Source organism: Phocoena phocoena, chromosome 6, assembly GCF_963924675.1.
Source record: "Phocoena phocoena chromosome 6, mPhoPho1.1, whole genome shotgun sequence".
NCBI lineage: Eukaryota > Metazoa > Chordata > Mammalia > Artiodactyla > Phocoenidae > Phocoena > Phocoena phocoena.
The window spans coordinates 73,283,277-73,303,093 of record NC_089224.1 but is presented as its reverse complement, the minus strand read 5'-3'; the positions used below and the strand labels follow the sequence as shown (position 1 = coordinate 73,303,093).

Genomic DNA, 19,817 nt, shown 5'->3' with positions numbered 1-19,817 from the left:
GCGCAGTGGTTGAGAGTCCGCCTGCCGATGCAGGGGACGCGGGCTCGTGCCCCGGTCCGGCAAGATCCCACATGCCGCGGAGCGGCTGGGCCCATGAGCCATGGCTGAACATGCGCGTCCGGACCCTGTGCTCCGCAGCGGGAGAGGCCACAACAGTGAGAGGCCCGCATACCGAATAAAAAAAAAAAAAAAAAAAAAAGAAGGTAATGTATTATTAGATTTAAAACTGTCAGGTAGGGTGTGGGATAAGAAAGACTGTCCTATAAACAACAAGGTCCTACTGTATAGCACAGGGAACTATATTCAATGTCCGGTGATAAGCCATAATGGAAAAGAATATGAAAAAGAATGTGTGTGTGTATATATATATGTATCACTTTGCTGTACAGTAGAAATTAACACATTGTAAATCAACTAAACTTCAGTAAAATAAATTTAAAAAAACAACAACGTGCTGAGCAGGAAGCCAAAAAAAAAAGAAAAATTGTCCTGCTTTTAGAGATTAATTGGAGGGAACTAATTACAGACTGCATCTTGAGAATGGGCCGAGTAATCAGTGTAAAGGTATAGATGGTTAGTATGAGTAGGATACATAGAATAAACACGGATTTGTGGTAGAAGCTGTACATGGAAATCCTCTTGTATTGAAAACATCTTGGCAAAGCCTAAAGCATCAGATTGTGTGTGTGTGAGAGAAAGCGTGTATGTTGAATGTGCCACATATTCTAACAGCTTACAAAGTGTTGCCCTCCACAGTGGGATATTATATAAATTCATATTTGTTGTTCGGCCTGATGGAAGGACATGTGAAGTGAACTGGGATTGATTGCTCTGTGGCTTTTCCTGATCCAGTGGGTAGGGAAGAAAGTAGCCCTCAAAATCAATTATGCATGCTAGGTGAAGTGGCCTTTTTAAATAGCATGATTTTTTAAAAAAAAATAAATTTATTTATTTATTTTTGGCTGCATTGGGTCTTCGTTGCTGCACGCAGGCTTTCTCTAGTTGCGGCGAGCGGGGGCTACTCTTCGTTGCGGTGCGCGGGCTTCTCACTGTGGTGGCTTCTCTTGCTGTGGAGTACAGGCTCTAGGTGCACAGACTTCAGTGGTTGTGGCACACAGGCTCAGTAGTTGTGGCTTACGGGCTCTAGAGCGCAGGCTCAGTAGTTGTGGCGCATGGGCTTAGTTGCTGCACGGCATGTGGGATCTTCTCAGACTAGGGATCGAACTTGTGTCCCCTGCATTGGCAGGTGGATTCTCAACCACTGCGCCACCAGGGAAGTCCCAAATAGCATGATTCTTAAACAGTCTCATTTCTGGGTGTTTTGATGGGCTGGGGTGAGGAAAGGCATAGTACTTAAACAAAGGTACAAATAACTTTTCTGGAGAAAATTTTCAGCCACATTTATAGAGACCAATGAAGGAGAAAAGCAGGACTTTTCTGGACTCACATCCTTGTGTGTGTGATGCTTGTTATTAAATAATATGATTGGAGATATATTCAAATTAGCAAAGATGGAGCCTCCCACCCCCTAGATTTAATGTAAGGGCTCCTTCCTAGATTTGATTTTATCAATGGCTTTGATAAGATAGTAGATTTGTATTTCTTTAGGTAAGTTAAGAGTTACTTATGCTCTCTGCTGTGAAAAGAGATTAGCCAGCACTGGATTCACAAAGCAACCTACTAGTAGAAGTCTGCTTTCTTTCACTCAGAGATAAAGAATTGTGAAGTCTCTCATTGTGCTTTCCATGTGGCCTTAGGAAGCATCATTTTTATAATTTGGAACAGCTGGGGGTTTGTTTTATTGTTACAGGTTTTTCTTTTCAATTCTAATCCTGAGTAGAGCTTTTAAATGTCCATTTCTGGGACTTCCCTGGTGGCTCAGTGGTTAAGAATCCACCTGCCCACACAGGGTACACGGGTTCGAGCCCTGGCCCAGGAAGATCCCACGTGCTGCGGAGCAACTAAGCCCATGCGCCACAAATACTGAGCCTGTGCTCTAGAGCCTGTGAGCCACAACTGCTGAGCCTGTGTGTCACAACTACTGAAGCCCGCGTACCTAGAGCCCGTGCTCCACAACAAGAGAAGCCACTGCAATGAGAAGCCCGCGCACCGCAACGAAGACCCAACACAGCCAAAGTATAGGGGGAAAAAAACCCATTAACATGCATAAATTAAATGAAATAAAATGTCCATTTCAAACCCTGAGAATATTGTATAAGTTTATGAAAGGAGGAGAAGAACATGAAATTTGGCTTACACATTTGTGAAGAATTGTTAATTTGTCTCCATGATAGAACTCTTTTCACGGAACGAAGAAGCTGAGTTCTTTGCTTGGTTGATGTTTTAGTCCATAGTACAGAATAATACTTTGACTACTTTTATCATTGTACCTATAACATTTGCATTACACAGATTTTCTCTTAAGTGAAGCTTGCCTTCACTTTGAATTTGCTGCATTTATACAGTAGAATCAAAGTGTGAGTATTAAATTTGTGAATAAAATTTACCTGGGAGGGATGGCCAGTCTTGGAAGATGGTACCAAGAATCAAAATGGGTCCCTATTAATTGAAGTAGTATTCAGAAATTCAGAATTAGGTTTAGATGGATGAAAGTTGAGTGTAGTCAAAGCCAGGTGGAGACATTTTTAGAGTGCGGGCAGTGGAAGTTAATTATCCTGGATTTGGGCAGCCATGACTGTGGAAGTATTGCCAAACCAAAATTGGGCAGCTGAAGGCTGGGCTCGAGCTCTGGTGTTGCCAGTTACCAGCCGTGTCATCTTAGCTCAGATGCCTCACCTTTCCAAGGCCTTTTCTTTTCCACGAAATGAGGAAAAAAAAATCCGTCTCATAGAGTTTTGAAAGGATAAAATGACAGTGTATTTAAAAGTGGCAAAGTATAAAGGGTTGAACACAAATTTCTTTTGGTTCCTTTATAAGAGAGAGGATATTCAGGTGGTGGAGATGACTGACTGTTTCCCCTGTCAGGATTGGAGATTAGTCTTAAAGTGTGTGTTGCGGGGAGACAAGTAGGCTCACGTGTACATACTCTGGGGGACAAGTATTAGATTTATTAGTACTTTTGGGGGAGGGTCAGGAGCGAGCCCTGGATTCTGGTTTTGGGCTCTGTCATCATGATTGGCTTCCAGAAGAGTGTTATAAGAGTGAATTAGTGACTAGAACAAAAGCAGCAAGATTCATAGAGAAAGGGCAGAAGAAGAAGAGAGGGTACTTCCATTCCCTTGCCTTCCTGTTCCTTCATTTATTAAGCTGCCCATGCTTTCCTTTGGCTGTTTGTACCTGTCAGGGTCTCAGCAGGAAACAGATGGCCTACTCCAGCTAGGTGACTGAGAAGAGTCTTGTTCAGGGACTGTTTAAAAGGTGCTGACCAGGTGTAGGTAACCAGTGAGGGCTAATGAGTGCAGTAACCAGGGGCCAGCGAGGTGAGGGAGCAGGTACAGTCACCCAGAGGGGGCCACCCAGCAGGAGCTGTAGCCTTTTGAAGGGGACACAGCATATCTGTGGTTCCCTTGCAGGGAGCAAACTGGGGAAATAGATACACCTTCCTCATTCTCTTGCTCTCTGGTCTCTTCCTGGTGTCTCCTATGGACTAAACCCAGGAAGACCAAGCACAAGAGAGCTGTTGATGTGAAATCCTTCCCAGTCAGCCTCCCGGGGCACCAAGCAAGATGGTAAAATGGAGAGAGAGGATCCCTGGGTGTATCTGAGGCAACAGGAACATGTCTTACTTTGGAGTTGATTTTTAGATTCTTTTTTGTTTCCTCTTAATCTCTCCCCATTTCATTCATTCTTGGGTCCCGTATTCCACCTATAATCGGAGTCTTCATTAGGGTGATGTCTAGGGGCTTAATTAGTGTAGATCCCAACAGGGGCTAAGCGTTGACTGCTTTTGCCCAACACGACTTAAGTGACACACAAGCCAGTGTGGTTTAGATTTCTCCTTTTACTTTCTTGATTTTATTTTGAGAGGGTAAGTATATAAAAGCCTCTCAGCTAGGAGAGGCCTCTTGCTCGATTCTCTTTCCTTTTCTTTTCATACCATTAACCTCACATATTAAGATTTCTTCTTGTTTTTGGTGTGGAAAAAACTGGCAGAGATTCTGATTTGATGATTATGTCTCCATTTGGGCCCTCAGAGCAAGCTGTTGGTTCTGGGATAAGGATAATAAACAGAGAAGCGATTTAGGTCTTTTGCTTCCATACTTTGAATTGCTCAGAAAGTAAATATACTGGTTTCTTTCTATAAATCGTTGACTGGTAATGAGAAACAATTTTGTAGCTTTTAAAATACTTTCTGGGTTTTTTTTTCCCAGTATTCATGGATGGAATTATAAGAAGTTCATTTTTAACTCCTTGGAATTAATCTTGTTAAAATGGGTTGATAGCATTCACATTGCAGTGTTAACTTCATAGTTCAGGGCATTCCGGATCACTTTATTAAAAGTCATGTGAAAATGATAAAGGAATCGGTGACCACTGGACAGTGGGGCTAGAAATCATCTTTCACTGTAACTATGTGAGGCTTCTGTGTTTACCAAGACATCTGTAGTCATTTAAGGGTGCTTCTATGAAAACCGTAATACTTATTTGAATTTTTCATGATTGTTTATAAAGATAATGAAATCCAACCACCAGAAAAACCAAACAAAATTAGGACAGATGTTGTATTCCTAGTTTTTAGTTCTCCTTTTACACCTTTTTGTTGTTGTTGTTTTAATGCCTTGTTGATAGGAAATGGCAATGAGGACGCTGTAGTCATCCTGTGTATTATTATTATATTCTTCCGTGTTTAATATCCAAAAAACTTTTAATTTTTTCCCCACATTGTTAGGAGAAGACAAAGACATTTATTGTTTTGGAAATTTCAAGGAAATTTGAAAGTGAGTGGGAGATATTCAGAATTGAAGTTACATACTCCCAAAACCACTTATATTTTAAAAAATGAAGTTTTTAGATTCACAGTTTCAGATTCACTGTAGAAGAAATATGTTGTCATTCAGTGAAATGATCTCATGTTTCCATTTTTCCTCCTCCCCACAGGCATTTGTAGCTTTGTTATGGATTATCTTCAGGCTTATGGTAACTGAAAAGGAATATTGAAGAAGGGAAAAATGAGAACACAAAAGAAAAAAATCCAGTGACAGTAAATTTCTGTGTCATAGTTAAGAGTAGGCAGAAGGAAGGAGAGTCACTGTGTCTTCTCTGGATTCAGTGGTTCCTTGGCATAACTCAGGTGACCAAAGCCCCTGGAAATAAATACAGTTGATACTTGCTGTCCTGAAAAATGCTAATTCTTATCTGGGTACTGTGTTCTCCACATACCCCGTTTTAAAATAAGAGAAAATGTCTAGAAATTTTCAGGCATTTTTGTCTTACCACTCTCTGACCAGCATTTATGTGAGTGCATTGTCATTTTCAGATCCAAATCCTGGCTAAGCATCCCAGCCTCCTGGAATCATTTCAGACATTCTCCAGGGAAGAGAGCTTTATCAAGTGTTCATTCTGTTCAAACGATGCTATTTTTATTGTGTTTCATATAAGATACGTGGTTACAAATCACTATCAAAATTCCATGCTGAGCGGCTTCCAAAGAGGTGACAGTTTTTTGTTCTTTTAAAGCTCATCTGTCTCTGAAATAGACTGTCACTCCTCTAATTTTGCTGAGTGCTCACCATAGGTGGCATTTCCCCCTCCGGTGATGCCCCTCTCAGCAGGCCCTTGGAGATGTCACGTCCAAGGCCTGTTCCTAGTTTAGTTGTCTGGGAGACTGTGAGAAGGTCTCATGGTCTGATGAGCTGCTGTTGTTTCTCTTTCAGGGACAGGAGAGAGTGGCAAGAGTACGTTTATCAAGCAGATGAGAATCATCCACGGGTCGGGCTACTCTGATGAAGACAAAAGGGGCTTCACCAAGCTGGTGTATCAGAACATCTTCACGGCCATGCAGGCTATGATCAGAGCCATGGACACGCTCAAGATCCCCTACAAGTACGAGCACAATAAGGTAGGCGTAGCTCCTCCTGGGAAGAGCTGGGATGTGTGGTGGCTTTTTTTAATGGACGTTTTCCATCTCATCCTAAATGGGGCTTTCAGTGGCTCAACAAGTTGTTTATAACTGTTTTTTTTCCTTAAGTCTTTAAAGTTATAGCTATAAAAAATTGGAGTTGTAGTCTTAGTGATATCACCGAAGGACGTTTGGATATTCAACAATAGATACATGGATGTTTAAAATGTAGGGGCACACATTACCTTAAGAAGACAGTTTGTCAGTTCAAGACAAATTGACCCAAGTGAGGGGATTCAGATGAGAAGCAGTGGCCTTGCTTCAACCTCCCACTCTTTGTACTCCCTTGAAAAAAAGAACAAAAACAGCTTAAGACCATTCTGTCCAGTTTAATTTTGGATTTCGTGACTTCCTTTCAGTAGTACCACAGGCTTAATTTTATTTGAAAATAGGCCCATCTGTCACTTCCAGTAACCTGTCAAACACGTTTCTCTGGAGTTGTATTAGAGTAATGGAAACTTCTAAAATCACTTGAGAAAGGGTTAGGGGAAAAAAAAATTAATTTTTAGCTTTTTAGAAAACAAGCAAACTTTCCCAATATTCAGCATTTTTTCTTACTTGAAATAGAAAAATCATTTGTTTTTATTCAGGTGAAAACAATTGCTGTAATTAATCACCCTCCAAATATTATAGCTACATAATGCCCAACAAGGTTGGTGCATCTGAGGGTGTCTCCAGGTTTGAGTTTATGCTGGGAGTTTATAAGGGAAGCGGAATCTATTTGGAATTTGTAGAAATGTCTTCCTGTTAATCAATCAGTATGTCTACTGATGGATGTAGTCTTTGTTCCTTACAACTTGTAGATGCTGATCTTATAATAAGTTGGTAAAACCTCACCTTTTGTTTACAAAACATTACCTTTGCACCTACATTTATTTTAGGACCTTCAGTCAGAACTTGCATTCTCTCAGTACTCTTGATAATCTACTCTTGAGGATATTTCCATATACCAGTATCAATGAGTACTAGGAAGAAGTTGGCATGCCCAGTGTGACTCATTAACTGAGATGTAACTCACAAACATGAATCGTAGGTAAAATAAAGCAGTTCTCTGTACCTCCGCTTCTGTTACCATTTAGAAGCTTCTAAATATTCAGATCATTTTCAAATCGGACATTTCTTTTGGGGGTGGTTCTTTGAAGTCAACTGGCTGCTCCTTATCTAGTTGATACCTTCACAGTTAGTTTTCTGATGGCAACGAGAGTCTCTCCACAAATAACCCTCCCTGCTTTTACTCTCAAGAGTGAAAAGATCTGGGTAGGTTCATGGGAATATGGTACCTGAGTCAGATGAGGCCGCCTGGATATGGAAGCAGTCTGAATTTAAAAGGATCAGGGTCCCCCCCTCCCCCAGCCCACCCCCCAAGAAATCTCGGTGTAACGAGTTTCTGAAATAGGTGGCATGCTTGTTTTGTTGGAATTGTAAGACTGTTTTGTAGAAGGACTTTTTTTAAATGCCAGTGACTTTTCCAGTCTACAGTTGGTTGATAACATGATGATCTGATGAATTCTGTCTGAGTTACCACGTGTGTGGTGTAATTGATGTCTGTTTGTATATTTTACATATATACATACATATTGCCAGTTTACACATTAAAGTATAATGCCATCTCCTTAATTATACCAAAAATTCATCTCTTTCTTGGTGCTCCAGAAGAATCCTTCAGGATCTCGCCTTGGTGTTAAATTTTCATATGAAGATCATTCATTGTACAGACACACAGATGTAGAAGATGTTGTGGAATTTATGCCCTATTCATAGAACACATTGAAGAACGCTTAGTGTGTGTTATTTGAGCTCTTTGCATCAATTCTAGTTAAGCAGGCTTTACTGTGTTGGATACCGTTCAGTTAAAAATCAACATCATAAAGCATTATAATAATACAGATTTTTCTCAGATCATAATTATGCTGTGAAATCTTCCCACATCTCTTGGTTACTTAACATACTGCCTGATATAGTGACTGACATCTGAATTCCTCAGTACGTTTAATTCCCTTTAGTTCATAATATAAATTACGTTCACATTTGCTCCATTTTCTCTACAACGTGTATGAATTTGAAGACATCACCCCTTGCTTCCTCCATTAACTTCCTGAGCTCCGCTCCCTCCTTGCCTTTGTTAAAGCTTATTAAGGAAATAATGTCGTCTGTCTCCTTCCTGTTCCACCCAACTGCCGATTCCTCCTCATTCTTCTCTGCTCCTCCTGTGGTACTAAGTGATCCCACCCTCTTGCAGAACCCATACTGGAGTATTGATAGTTGCCTAGCTTGTTTTAGTTATGATGATTTGGGTATTGATCTTATTTTCCTGACTAGTTTCTAGGCTCTTTGAAAGTAAATCTTGTGTCAGTTGCATCTTGGCATTATTCATTGTCCCTGGCGTTGTATCTTGTACACAGTAGGCGTTCAAAAGGTACTTGCTTTATGAATAGGTAAATAATTTGTAAGCTTAAACAGCTGAAAGCCTCCCCTCCTGTCCCTCACCATTGTTGAAATGATTATTCAAATCAATAGATAGCTGTTGATACATAAGGGAATAAATGCAATGGGCTGTCAGGGAGGCAGAGAAGGTTAACCAGGGCTAGGCAGAAATTTGCAGTCCAGAAAGAGGCAAGGGCAGAGCTGAGGGAGGGGCACTTTGGGGAGGAGGAATGGCTAGAGTAGATGTTCAGAAGAAGGTATGTGCATGCAGTATATAAATTGGCCAGTTTTACTAGAACAGAATTCCTATAGAGGAGAACTGAAGAAATAAGAACCAAAGGGGGGGAAAAAAAAAAGGCTTAGAATGTGCTTCTGAAAGCTTTTGAATCCAGGCTAAGAAGTTTGAATTTTTTATTTTCTTATATTTATGATACCTACTTAATAATAATAATATTTTATGTCTTGGTTAGAACTTCCTACAGAAGTTTCTGGTTACAGTATGCTCTAATATTTTATAAATAGTTTAAAGGACTTGGTGTGCATTTTATTAGCAATTACTTGGAGGCAGTGTGTTGTGATTTGTATTATTTTGTGACCCTAAAGATACAACATAAATAACCATTTGGTTTATTAAAAAGCTTCTTTGCACCTGCTGCCACATGGGCCATAGTCTATGGTAGTAGCATTAATAAAAACAAACATTTTCCAGTATTGTGCAGCCTAACTTTTGTTCTTGCTGCTAAATTCATATATTTTGTAAAGCAGAATGTAGCTTACAGACGATATGGCCCGTTCTGAACTGAGGAATTGTTCACAGTTTTGTTTGCTGTGAAATTGGTCTAGCTAGGGGACTGCCATGCTGAAATATTGGAATTTCTTTTGCTCTTGTGTAAGTGTTACTACATTGAATTGAGAGTCTCACCGGTTAGCTGGGGGCTGGCACAGTGGTCAAGGGGAGTCCAGGCCACAACCTCTGCCCCAGGTAGTGGTGTTGCATTGCATGTCTCTTCAGGGCCCTTACTCAGTGTTCCAGGAATCTTCATTTCCAGGGGAGCTTGTAATAAATTGCAAACTTTTACCAAAAAAAACAGATTAATTCCTCCCTGGGTGTGTATCCACTATCCTGTTCTTGGACTTTCTTTCCCAAACAAGTAATATTTATAGGTGAGCTGCTTGGACTCAGCCCAAGTGAGAGAATGTGTTTGAGGACTTCTTCTGAACACTGTGAGCTCGGGTTTATTTATTTCTAACTATTACTTTGCCTTTTTCCTAAACACAAGTGTTTGATAGCTGATGTTGAAAGGGATCAAATATTTGTTGCTTAGTCAAATCAAAAGATCCATTTAAGGCTCCACTAGGTGCAAGGCATTCAATGATGAGACAGATTACTCTGTCATTTCTTACTTTCCAAAAGGTACAATTTTCATCACTATTATTTTATGCTTTCCTGTCTTATGCAGGAAATAATCTTCTGATTATTCTTTGGGCCTTGAAATCAGCACAGTAAAATTTCTATGTTAACATGATAAGAACTGTCTTGAGTTACAGCTTGGGGAAATAGATCACAAGGTTTTGAACTCCTGATTTTTATGTACTTACTTCCTGTATCTGGTAGTTGGCATTCTTCCTGCTTTGCTTGTTGTTGTTGTTTCATATACACATGCCTTACTTTTTTATTCGACTGCAGATTACCTTACAGTGAGCAAGCTTCTTGTTTTATAATTTGTTATCTCCCCCACAAGAAGCCAGGAATGTTGTAGGAGCTTTTGTTCACTGAGTGAATCACTCCAGTTAGCAGGCCCTGGTGTCCCTTTACTGTTGGCTTATCATTTCTGTGAACTGTGAAATCCAGGTATTACAGCAGTTTCAACGTATTGAAAGGCCTTTGCTCCCTTTGCCAATCCCAGGAAGAGAAAAGAATCTGATGAATCTTCAAGACGGTTATTGAGTACAACTCAGCCACATGCTAATGTTCGGTAGACACTGTCACCTCTTCTAGCTTTTACTGTTAGACCCAAAAGTCCTGATGACCAGGGCTCTTTTAGCACCTAGGCTGCAGCTGCCTTTGACCAGCCAGCCAGCAATTTCCAGGCCCGACTCCTGTGTTCCCCTCTCTCCTGGGGGTGGAGAGGTTGAGGGGACATGTTGCAACAAATACTTGTGGTCCTCCCAGAACCTTTCCAGGAAAGGACGTGTCATGGGGAAAGTACCTAGTTAAGCACATTTACAGCTTTCTGAACATTCTCTGCTTCCTGAGAAATCTAAGCTCCCAGAAGCCATTTTTCAAAAGACAAATGTAGCCAAGATTCTGGAGGACTTGCCAACTAGTTCCTGCCTTTGATCAGTTGAACAAGAAAATTACTGTACTACATTTTTCAACATGAGGTAATTTTCTAAGAGACTGATTTCAATTTAATATTCGTCACCTGTATGATAAGCACATAATAAAGGCAGACCTTAATCAGTATATGTCGGTATCTGTGCCTCTGAAGAGTTGTCTCAGTCAAGGTTCTCTGCTTGCAAGCAACAGAAGCCAACACTGGCTAACTTAAGCGGAAGAAGAATTGATGGGACTGTGAAGTCACTTGGAGAATTGAGGAGAAGCCGAAGGACTAACTCTCGGAAGCCAGGACAGGTCTGTGGAACTCATCTGAGAGAAGCATGAACTCTGACCGTTTCCAGTCTTCTGTCACCCCATTCAGGATTCAAATTCCTGGGAAAACTTGCCTGATTTGTCTAGCCCGGCTTCCGTGCCAGCTTTGTAGACAAGGCTGGGCAATTTGATTGACAGTCCCTGAGGGAAGTCTGGGTACAGTTAGTAGAAGAAGAGGAATGATGCCGGCACAAATCACAATTATCCACTGCAAAATCATACCATCAATTTAAAAACTAAAATGACACATGGATTCTCTATAGATGCAAGCCCTCCAGTTTTGCTCAGCATTCGCTAAGCCTGTCCTAAAATACAGTTTCTTTTTCTGGCATTGTTCAGGGTGGGATATCGGGGAAGGTTGGGAGGTTAGTGATATAGCAACAGTTATAAATGAAGTGAGTAGCTGAGTTTGAGCCAAACCACTGAATAACTGAGTAACCTTGGGATTGTCACATTTCCTCCCTATGCCGAAATTTCTTTACTCTCTAAGCCTGAATTTCCTCATCTGTAGAATGGTACAGATAATAACAAGATATTTCAAGGGCTAAATAGATAATCTATGTGAAAATGTCTTGCAAATGAGAAAAAGAATGTTTGGAAGTTGTTATAAGATGAATTTGTCATCATGGAGAGAACAAATACTACTTATCTTCCATCTTTATTAAGAATAAAACAAACAGACAATAGCTTAAACAGCATGACCAGATTTAGGAGGTATCTAAGGAAAACTTTCCTCAGAGTGACAGTCATTGAAATGGGATACCAAGGAGAGAAATCTCCTTATCTGGATGTGTTCAAAAATAGAATGTATTTTTAACATGTGACATTCTTTAAGGCCATTTTGCTGAAATAAGACCAGGGATGGACTAGACAACCTCTAAAATGCTTTCCAGCACTAGTGTTTTTTCATGCTGATTCTCTGATTCCAAAACTCTAACAAAGAGATGAAGCTGTTGTTAAAGTTATTTGTTATAATTTAAAGCTCCTACCGTTTTTGAACATTGTCCATTCCAGAGTACTTATGAGAATTTAAGAAAAAGACAATTAAAAACAGATTTGCTTTGACAGGGGTCTCTAGCCCAGTGGAGATTTTTCTTTCTTTGCATCTCAGTCCCATAAGTGATTACAATATTTATGTCTGTGTACTTTTTTAAAAAAAACAACAGTGTTCAAAGTTCAAAATCAGCTGCGGGTTTTGTGGTGTTAGTAACGATAGTTATTTTAATTGGGTTGTTGGCTTCTGGCCACCAAAGACAGCCTGTACTTTCACAGGGAAACTTTGTACTCCTGCTTCTACAAATCTTTGAGAGTTTTCTTTCTAATAAATAGTCTAAAGGAATCTAGAGACTTTTCATGACCCACTTGATGTGTCAACCACCTCTTTTTCTGAGGTTGGTTTACCCCTTTTTCCTTTCTCTCTAGGACTCTTGCTGGGGAGTTGATCAACACGGATTCTCTAGTAACCTGTATCAGCTTTCAAAATCCCTTTGTGTACTTTCTTTTCTCTTTTAATGTCTTGCAAATATGTCCTAGCCATGTTTTCTCCTCACTTTATCCTTGTTCCACTGTAGTTCTTTATTCTTTTTATACCCATGTCAGCCATATAAAAATAGAAGATGAATTTTGTAATCCCCTTTTCTTGGCTAAAATTAATCCATAATCCCAAGGCATGCCATATCATTTATGCAGGATGAGTTATCTTGAGTTCATGTTCATCAGAGGAGAACTCTGAAGCAAGGAAAGACTTGAGCAACAGACGGAGGCTGATTTCTTTTCTTTTTTTGGTAATTTTTGTATACAGAAAAGTGTGCACATCATTAGTATTGTCCATGTATTTTTCCATTGTGAACACATTTGCATACAGACCTGTTCATCCAGATTAGCATGACCAGGAATTCAGAAGCCTCCTTGTGCTTCCTTCAAAATACCCCCAACCCCGAGGGGGGACTACCATCCTGCCTTCTAATAACATAGATTAGTTTTTGAACTTCGTATGAATAGAAACATACAGTATAATACTCCTTTGTGTCTGGTTTATTTCACTCAACATTACACTTGTGGAATTCACCTATGTTGTTACTTCATTTACTCACTTATTCTAATTGCTGTTTAATAGCAGTGCCCCATAGAACTTTACGAAAGTGGTTTATGTCTGTACAGTATGGTAGCTATTTGCCACATATGATGACTATTGAGCACACGAAACGTGGCCAGTGTGATGGAGGAACTGAATTTTTACTTCACTTAATCTTTTAAATTTATATTTACATGTGACTAGTGGCTACTGTATTGGACAGCACAGTTGTATAATATTCCATTTTATGAATACGCTACAGTTTGTTTATATATCCTGTTGTTAATAGAAATTTGGATGTTTCTGGCTATTACAAATAATGCCAATATAAACATTCCTGTACCTGTCTTTTGGTGAACATAAGCATGTATTTCTTTGGGTTACGTACCTCGAATTTGGAATTGCTGAGTCAGAAGGTATACATCTGGTCAGTTTCAGTATGTGGATACTACCAAAGAGTTTTCCAGAATAATTGTACCAATTTACACTTCCACCAGTTACCTTTGAGAGTTCTAGTTGCGCCATATCCTTGAAGACACTTGGTATATTATTAGTCTTTTTATTTATTCTGGTGCCTGGATAGTAGTGTCACGCTGGTTGTATTTCTTTGATAAGTAGGCATGTTGAGCACCTTTTCATATATTTATCAGCCATTGGTTATCTTTTTAAAAATACTTCTTCCCTTTTTTTTTTCCTATTGGGTTGTCTGATTTCTTATTGTTTCCTAGGAGCTCTTCATATATTAAGGAATCTCAGTTGAGTAAATGTATTGCAGATATCGTCTCTACTTTGTGGCTTGCTTTTTATTTTCTTTATAGTTCTTTAAGTGAAAAGAAGTTCTTAATTGTAATATAGTCCAGTTTATCATTTTTTTACCCTTTTGATCCTTTTAAAGTAATCTTTGCCTGCTTTAAGGTTGTTTAAATAATCTGCAGGTTTTTCTTCTGAATTCTTTGTTCTGTTTTTTACGTTCAGATCTAAAATCCATTTCAGATGGATTGTAGAGTATGGTGTGATGTGTGGGGGGGGTCAGGTTTTATTTTTTTCATATGGGTATATAATTAACTCATTTACTGAAAAGACCGTCCTTTGCCCAGTGCAACGCAGTGTCTGTCATCTTTCATTTTGTCACTCAACAAATATTTACTAAACATTTCCTATATGAAAGTCAACATAAACCAATTTGGCTGTTTTTAAAAAAGAAAAGAGCAAGTGCTCTAAGGAACATTACTGATTAGTCCAAATACACGTGAGAACTCTGCTAAAGCATTCTCCCTCTAAATCCCTTTCAGCTGCTCAGAGCTTGGACGTCCGTGGGCTGACAGCCACCATATAAAATACATGTGGCATAGTTTAACACGTTTTAGTAGGAAGTTGTGAATCTGGTCATTTGGCTGTTCTTAGTTAACTCCTGGCAAAGCATCACATACATACTTTCCTTCTTCTTTTAAACCACGTAATGCATGATTTTCCCCTTTAATTTTAAAACAATGCATCTATTTTCAATTAGAGAGTCAGAATCTATTTGTTGGAACCAAATAAAGTGAATGCCTAATGGAGTTTGAAGGGATCTAGTGAGAATATGAGACATGCTAGCATTTTTCTTCCTCATTCTCACACCACTGAAGAAATAATTTCAGTTCCGGACTTTTTGCTGTTGTTGACATTTGGGGTGGGGCTTGCTTAGGGTTTAGCAAAGTGGCAGTTTTGCTTATCTTGGTCACATATATCAAAGCCTAAAATCTTCTTGTTTCTTGTACTGTATTCTTCACCGTATTGTGTACCCCAAATCACTTATACTTGCTACATAACTGTGCTTTTAAATAGCATACTGTTAATATACTATGATTTTCATGAATATATGTGCGTGTATCCAAACATGAACATCCTCAAGGAAATGTGTTGATACTTTAAAAAAATAATGACATTTTTTGGTCACGTTATATTGTGACACTTTCCTCTCAAGGGGTTAAAAAATTCTCCACTTAAAGCTATGATCACTAGTTTTGATTGATTCGTTGTAAACCTATACTTGGAACACATTTATTTTCCTGATTTTATGTTTGTTAAAGTGAATTTGCTAAGAAGGTAACCTTTAAGTTGTTGCCACCACTACTTTGTAAGATGGTTGTGCAGTTTTCTTACAATCTTGTGTTATTTGTTTAAAATGAAAAATGACTTAGAAAGGACTGGCATTACCAGCGTATATCAAGTAACTTGATACCACCGTTGAGATGTATAAGATTATAGATTGGTTGGTAGGTGATCTGCTTCTTTCAATGTACACACATCCTCTGTGGTAAAAAGCATAATGGTTTTGAGCTAAAAAGCAGGCTGTCCTGACTGTAGTAGACATTGGCCTGTCTGGGAGGTGGTGAACAGTTCTTGAAATGGTGGCTCCGTGGTAGGAGTTTGGCTGTTCAGGTCATTGTTCTCCTCGTGTATTTTGGAGGCACTAGCCTGATCTTCTCCCTCAGGCTGTGCTCATGGCAAAGGGACAAGAGTGTACAGCTGTTTCGTTAGACTGCCCTGCAGCCAAACCCTCACTAAAGTTGGGTGCTAAAATACTTTTGGATTCAGTAATCCTTCAATTGACCTTGATCCTATATTCCATACTATAATGGAAAATTTAGCGTTAGCAGTGCTTGTCAGAGTTTTAGGAATTTTGGCTTTAGCAGGGCCAAGTGCAATGTCAGTGAGATATTTGGCCAAGAATTTGATATTGGCATAAAATGGCCAATACCATATACTTTGCTGATGGTCTCTGTAGATGTTGAGTGGTGTGTGCCCAGCCATGGGGGAGAAGGGCGGCCTGAAGGAAGCGTTGTCATTTTCTTTGTGCAATGACACTATCATTTTGCCAAATGCTATATGAAGATGAGGTGCCTTCTAATTTGTATATAGCTGCCATATAGTCCGATGGCAGCTTTGGATCATCCAAAATGAATATGAGGTTAGGGATGGCGATTTTATATTCTAGAACAGTGCGTCTCAAACTTTAAAGTGTGTGCAAACCACATAGAGATCTTGTTAAAATGTGGATTGTATTTCATTGTATCTGGGGAAGGCCCAAGATTCTATATTCCTTACAAGCAAGCTCCCAGGTGATATTGAAGTTGCCTGAAGTAGAGCCATCTTTGAAATAACTGACTGTACCACTAGAGGCAATATGAAATCATCAATGGGCTAACCTTTGAGTAAAGATCCCAGAACTGATACCTCTATGGGATTTCAGCCGAAGGATATTCAGCAAGTTACAGACTTCCTAAGCTATGTCTTCCTCATCTGAAAAGTGAGGGTGATAATGCTACCCACTTTGTATAGTCGATGTGGGCATTAATGAGAGAACATAAAGGTTCATTCATGTTTTTCCATTAGATACTATGGAAAAACTGAGAACAAACTTTTTGATGCAAACCCAATTGATGCAAAACTTTCAGGATGGTAACATCAGTATAGTAGTGCCCACTAAATGGTTGTTGTCAAATTCTTCTCAGAAAGTTTTGGGTAAGGGGAAACATATGGGCCTTTGGATAAACTGCAGAATGTGTAAGAATAAACTGCTGATTGTTTGAAGATGTTGAAGAGGCTATGACACAACAATGAGACGTGAGTCATTATCAGGTACACCAGTGGTTTCCAGGAAGTAGTGGCCTAGACTGTGATAAGACCTAGGACAGCTGGTCTAGAATGTAAGTAACGGTGGTGACCCGGAAGGGGTTCATGATCCATGTTACTGCTGGTATCAAGGAGCACTGACTCTTTCCTGGTGGTCAAGGTATCTTATTATCTTGACTCCAGGGTGTTTGCAAGTAAGCGGGGGGGGGGGCAGCCAGTCCATTGCGGAAAATGGAAGTGGGTGGGGAGGAAGGAAAAGGGAGAGAAATAACATTTGCCCAGTAAAACCAACCAACCAGTCGAACAAACAAACCTGGGCCCAACACCATGTCAGGTATTTTATATGCTCAGAAGTGTGAGGTGCAGGTAGTATTCTAATTTCACAAATAAAAAAGTGTTTAAAATGTGTGTCTCAAATCACTCCAGTTGCAAGTTTACGGGCTGGATTTTAAAATCAGAGTTGGGCTTCATAATTTCCAAAAAGCAGTGCTGTACTTGACTCCATAAACACCTTTGGCACCAGGACACACATATTTAAGTCCCTTATGAGAAAGAGCAGCTGGAGTTCTCTGCGGCCACTGCAACCGTCCTGTCCTCCCACCCCCTCTGTCAGGGCCAGAGGCAAGACTGCGCTGCTTACAGCTGTGTCTCAGTACCTAGCACCCTGCCTGATCCGCAGTTGGAAGCAGTAAATATCATAGAATGAATGAACCAAAATCTAATGGAATGGAGCTGATTGTGTGATACTACTATTATTGTGGGCCTTTTAAACTCTTAATTCTTACAACCATCCATTTGACTTATGTTTCCCAACTATAACTTTTTAACTACCTCTTTATATTTTCGATTAATAGCATGGTTATTTGTTTAGCAGTTAGTTAATTTTAAAAGCTATGCATTTTTCATTTCTCTTAGGGTCAAAGGAAGTATTAGACATGTATTTGCTTATGGGGACTTGCAGTCTCATTAGAGAGAGAGAGAAGATGCTCAACAAAACTACTTAGTTCTCTAATTTTCAGGCAAGAGAAAGATTTCTACATGAAAGCATATATATTTTTCTTTTGTGATTTCCCTTTCTTTGTCCTCCTTCCTGTCATTCTGGGTGGTGCATGTGGTGATACATCTGGCACTATTGGGCATCTGTTTGTTTTCTGACAGTTGCCCAGGGAGAGATCTTTTATGGGAGCCCAGGAAGGTGTCTCAGCTTCTGCGCTCCTGGGCTGCCAATAAGTCTTGATCTAGACTACTATAAATGATGTAAAGATACAACTCTATGGTGAGCTTGGTCACAAATCAAGAAAGTGATTGGAAAGCTTATTCAGCAGAAAAATCACTTGACTATGAATTATAAAGCACATAGTTATAATATGTGAACAGAGCTATAATATGTGAAATTAAGAAATCTGGTTGAGTGTTTTCATAAGAACCAGATTCTTTCCCCCTCCACCTTTTCCCAAGTGGAAATACATTGATTTTTATAAAAATAAAGGTGAGTGTGCTGATTATAAAAAGAAAATTTAGACAACATATGAAAGCAAAGGAAGAAAGTAAAAATCACTGTGAACATTACGATAGGTAGACATACTAAAATTTAACTATGCACATATAAATGTAGGGTCACTGTCCCTTATCCAGAACTTTGTGGGCCAGATTGTTTCTGCATTCAAAGTTTTTTTCTTTTTAGATTTTAGAAACATAATATGAGAAATATACTATATATTTTGTAAAACCCCCATTGAGGTATGGGATAGGCCCCTGTAATCAAATACATTAACATTTCAGCAACAAAGTATACTAATATTTATAATTAATGGAATAAAGACTCTAAATATTCTTGTAGTAGGTCATGTTTTCCCATAAATGCATCACAAAAAACATCTCTCAGTTCTTGGAACTTTTGAGAATTCAGATTATAGATAAGGGAGTGAGGACCTGTATATAAATACTGATTGTTTTTATTGGCTGTACACCACACTTTTTTTCTGACCTGCTTTCTCATTTGTGCCATATTGAACATTTTTGCAGGATAAATTGTTAGAAATGGAATTGCTGGGTCAAAGTGTGTACATATTTTTAAGACTTTTGGTAAAGATTGCTAAACTGGCATCCTGAAAGATCATACCAAATTTCAGTGTAGGGTCTGAGTATGCCTGTTTTTACCACATCCTTGCAAATTCTGCATCGTATTAATGTTTTAAGTTTTGCCAATCTAATAGGCAAAAGCCTTATTTTAGTTTACCTTTTTCAATACTAATGATGTAGTTCTTTTCATAAGTGTTTGGCCGTAGAGTTTCTTGTAGATTCATCGCAGAGGTTGGGACATTTTCAAATCAGTAAACGGAGACGATCATCTTATGATGTTTTTGGAGATATTATTTATGTATTTCAGGTATGATCGCTTGCAGTGGTTATTTCATTTAAAAAGTGAGTGGTGATGTACAGCCAGCATCTCTGTAGGGGTCAGCAAGCTGTAGGCCAAATATGTGTCTAATCCCTGACTGGCTTATTCTCAGATGTGGCTCTGAGAATGTGTCTCGTTCTCAGAGTGCCCCCTTGGTTCTTTTAATCTGGACAAGTATGGTAGTGTCTACAGTGAGGACCCTTTCAAGGGTCATTTGGATAGAAATTTCCTGAATACAGAAGAGGTACTGAATGGCATTCACACCTGAAGGGTTTGGTCTGAAATCTCTTTAAGCACATCATCAACCTGTAGGTGAAAATAAATGAGGCTTTGCCCTTTGGCCCTGTGTGCTTACCTCATGTGGTTTTCTGACAACTGTAAAGTAGTACAGCCACACTTACTCTAACGGAGGAATTTTGATGTTTTTATCCTTTCATTCTGCAGGATCTAAAAAGATTTCCCATAAGTCTGAGACAGTGTTTCTCAGTTGTTGGTAACCAGGTCCAGAATCACCTGGGGAGCTTAATTACCATGCAGGTACCTGCGCTCAGGCAGTAGAGACCTCATC

General features: G+C 39.4%; 1 protein-coding gene across 1 annotated transcript in view; it reads left to right on the top strand.

Moving 5' to 3' along the window:
- GNAQ (G protein subunit alpha q) overlaps positions 1–19,817 on the top strand; it is a 288,442-nt gene that overhangs the window by 98,142 nt on the left and 170,483 nt on the right. Inside the window, exon 2 of the mRNA XM_065879190.1 lies at positions 5,835–6,019. Coding sequence (XP_065735262.1) covers positions 5,835–6,019 — 185 coding nt within the window. The remainder of the gene's footprint in view (positions 1–5,834; positions 6,020–19,817) is intronic.